This window comes from Nematolebias whitei, chromosome 4, assembly GCF_014905685.2.
Source record: "Nematolebias whitei isolate Nwh7 chromosome 4, NemWhi1, whole genome shotgun sequence".
Lineage (NCBI taxonomy): Eukaryota > Metazoa > Chordata > Actinopteri > Cyprinodontiformes > Rivulidae > Nematolebias > Nematolebias whitei.
In genome coordinates this window covers 19,207,857-19,211,699 of record NC_056501.1, presented here as the reverse complement: position 1 = coordinate 19,211,699, position 3,843 = coordinate 19,207,857, and the positions used below count along the sequence as shown (strand labels likewise).

At 40.4% G+C, this 3,843-nt stretch overlaps 1 protein-coding gene across 1 annotated transcript in view; it reads left to right on the top strand.

Moving 5' to 3' along the window:
* Window positions 1-642: 642 nt before the first annotated feature.
* p2rx3a (purinergic receptor P2X, ligand-gated ion channel, 3a) overlaps window positions 643-3,843 on the top strand; it is a 9,086-nt gene continuing 5,885 nt past the window's right edge. The window contains exons 1-5 of the mRNA XM_037675831.1: window positions 643-911; window positions 985-1,120; window positions 1,227-1,298; window positions 3,072-3,141; window positions 3,687-3,783. Coding sequence (XP_037531759.1) covers window positions 778-911; window positions 985-1,120; window positions 1,227-1,298; window positions 3,072-3,141; window positions 3,687-3,783 — 509 coding nt within the window. The 5' untranslated portion in view covers window positions 643-777. The remainder of the gene's footprint in view (window positions 912-984; window positions 1,121-1,226; window positions 1,299-3,071; window positions 3,142-3,686; window positions 3,784-3,843) is intronic.

Sequence of the window (3,843 nt, the reverse complement as noted above, 5' to 3'; positions counted from 1 at the left end):
TTCAGCTTTTCCTTCTTTAGGGGTCACCAGCGAGTCATTCTCCTTCATCTCGTTCTGTCCTCTGCATCCTCTGCCCTCACTCCAGCTACCTCCATGTTCTCTCTAACTGCATCCTTCTACCAGTATACCCACTGTCCCCCTCCTCTGGACATGTCCAAACCATCTCAGTCTGGCCTCTCTAACTTTATCTCTCAGTTGTTCAACCTGTGCTGTACCTCTGATGATCTCATTCCTAATCTTATCCATCCTTGTCACACCTGAGGAGAACCTCAACATCTTCATTTCTCTCACTTCCAGTTCTTTCTTCTGTCTTTTTGTCAATATCCTTTTTATTACATCAGCTCATCTTATGAGTGAACTTCTTCTCAACACTTAATCAAATCATGGTAAAATATGAGAAACCTCCTGAATTAATCTGCTGGAAACAAACAGATATATTTGTCTTATTGATTGGTGCTTCTAATAGGTTTTGAGTTTGTATGAGTCTGTTGTGTTTTCACTTCCAGCCAAGGATGCAGAAAGATGAGTGGTGGGGGGTGTTGTGGTGAAGAAGAGATATCCTCCCTGCTCCTCTGGGTGAAGATGGGGGAGGTCCGGTTTGTGTTTTTAACCAATGACACAGAAGATAAGTGAGGCAGAGAATAGAGACATGAGACATGCAACGAAGCAGATGAACACGGACCAACAGTGAGGAAGAAGAGTCCAGTCCTTGACTTAGAATCAGGAGAGTCTTGTTTTCCAGAAGTTGAAGTTTTAGATCCAGAGGAGTTCATCAACATGTCAGCAGCAGTGATGGGTTGTGTCACTGGTTTCTTAACCTACGAGACCACCAAGTCTGTGGTGGTGAAGAGCTGGTCTGTGGGGATCATTAACCGGGTCGTGCAGCTGGTCATCATCACTTATTTTATTGGGTCAGTGAGTGATCAGAAAGGGTTCTCTTGCTTCAAACTGGTTTCTCTAACTGTGTTGTCATTTGTCCTGCAGCTATGTCTTCCTTTATGAAAAGGCTTATCAGGTGAGCGACACGGCCATCGAGTCATCGGTCATAACCAAAGTCAAAGGTTATGGTAAACTCAACAACCGTGTGATGGATGTGGCTGATTACATCTACCCTCCTCAGGTGGGTTACCCCTAAAATATTGGTTTGAAATCATCTGGAATGTTTTAATATGTGCAGTTTATTCTCTAAACAAATAATAGAGATTAGCTGTCCTGATGTGTTTTAGGGTACAGGCATGTTCTGCATCTTAACCAGAGTCATCGTGACTGACAATCAGTTCCAAGGTCGATGTGCAGAGGTGAGGACACACTTTGAAACGTTTTCCTGCTTCCCACTTTCAATGGCTTTAAAGTTTTTACTCGTTATTCTAAACTTAATTATTATTAATTATAGAAAACAATTAGGGCCATGGGCAGCACGGTGGCACAACTGGTAGAGCTGCTGCCTCTCAGCGAGCAGGTCCCTGGTTCAAATCCTGGTCTGGTGGCCTTTATGGGTGGAGTTTGCATGTTCTCTCCATGCATGTGTGGGTTTTCTCCGGGTACTCCGGTTTCCTCCCTCAGACCAAAAACATGCATTGGTAGCTCTAAATTAGGTGTGCATGAGAGTGTAGATTGGTTGTTTGTCTCGTTTGTGTCTCTGTCCCTGTGGCGGACTGGAGACCTGTCCACCTCCTAGAGGACAAGGCTGCTGGAGATAAAGAGAAGCAGGTTAATAAAATGTATGTAAGACGCAAGTTGTCCGTCCATTAGCAGATTTCTTGCTTGTTTTTCCCCTTTGAAAAGAATTTCATAAAACGTGGTAGAAAATATTTTTATGATGAGAGTGCACACATTGTCTCTTTTCTGTTCCCTCTTTCTGTAAATGTAGTTTTTATCTCTTCATGCACGTATACATCTTACACTCTTGTTGAAGAATGTCTTACCATGATGATAAAATTAACAATAACTGTTTTATTCAGACTGAGGGAACATTCCTGCATAAAAATCTAAAATCATACTCTGAAAGAAACAAAAAAAACAAGGTTTACCGTATTTTTCCGACTATAAGGCGCAGCTAAAATCCTTTAATTTTCTCAAAAATCGACAGTGAGCCTTATGATCTGGTGCTCCTTATGTATTAATTATGGTTGTGCTTACTGACCTCAAACCGATTTTATGTAGTTATTGTGAATGAGTTGAATAAAGTTGGACTTATCTGACTGTTTTGTTTCGGTAATGCGCTTTATAGTCTGAAAAGCCCGGTATGTTTGTGGCTGTTTAATGTTTTAAAAAGGTGACAGCTTCTTGTGAGAAATAAAGAATAAAACACTGCACAGATGTCACACACATGCTTACTTTTCTTAAGGTTAAATATAATCTTCTTTTGGCTTTTCCCTCTTCAGGGGTCTCCACAGTGAGTCATCATCCTCCATCTCTGTCCTCACTCCAACTACCTCCATGTCCTCTCTAACTGCATCCATATATCTCCTCTATGTCTTTTTCCTGGCAGCTGCATTTCTAACATCCTTCTACCAGTATACCCACTGTCCCTCCTCTGGACATGTCCAAACCATCTCAGTCTGGTCTCTCTAACTTTATCTCCCATTTATTCAGCATGTGCTCTGTAACAATAATAATAATAATATAATAATGATAATCTCTGACTTTACGGCAGTGATGGATTCATAAAATGAACCACACTGTGGGTTCAGACTGGCAGCACTCACTGGTTTAAAATGGGAACAAGCCTAAAATCAAACAATAAAAACAATTTCTATGCATGAATTATATATTTCCCTTCTTGTCAAAGAAGAAACGAATGCTCACTGTAAAATGTAGTTTAATTGTTTAACTTGTTGGTTAAATCAAGAACATCAGTGGAAAAACTTTCTATAAAGTTCACACTTGTTCTTAGTGTCTTACACCATTTGACCGGTGCATTAGGATTATGCACATACATAATGATAAATGTGTAAATGTAACACTTTATGTAATAAAATGCACTCTGTTGTCCTTGGTAAACCTTGTTGCCTTGTGCATTTAATTAAAAAAATCTATTATTTGTACCATTTTGTTTGTGTGCATTTCAGTCAGACAGAAAATTTGAATGTGAGACAGATGCACACTGCACTCCACATATCGGCTCCGTTATCTCCAATGGTGAGTCGCGAAAACTTTTTTCTTGAACAGTCCATTCTTCAAAGTGGGATTTGGGTCTTTTGAGAATTAAAATCATTTTCATCTCAAAATAAAGGCCTTAGCATTCCTTGAAAACAAACATGCAGCTCAACACCTTGCATGCTGAAGTTTTCAAGTCTGTTAGCACTCGGTGTGTCTGATGGACACGACTCTCAGCTACTACTACACCAAATTTCAGCTTAATATCTGTAAAACGGAGTGATAGCCATGTATGTGTTTGCTAAGGTTATTTAGCTGTGGTGGCCATCTTTAATAAAGTTGACAGTTTATTTCGTGGTAATTGCACATCTGGTAATTACCGAGAGTTTCACTGAAATTTGACCATGAGATATTTTACTAAGAGACAGACACACAAAGTCCCCCCCCCACACACACACACAACTAATTCTATTTGACATGATTAATGCCCTCCTCTTATGGCGGCAGGCAAAAATCATGTCAAATAGGACCACTTCTCCCTTAAGCTGACGTGGGGGCATTAAACTGAGCATTTTTATATTTTAAAGGTATAATTACGGGTCTTTGCCATAAGTCGTTGAACGAATCGAAGGGTACGTGTGAGATAGAAGGTTGGTGCCCAGCAGAGAACGACCAAGTCAAGATGTAAGACTTACACACACACACACACACACACACACACACACACACACACACACACACACA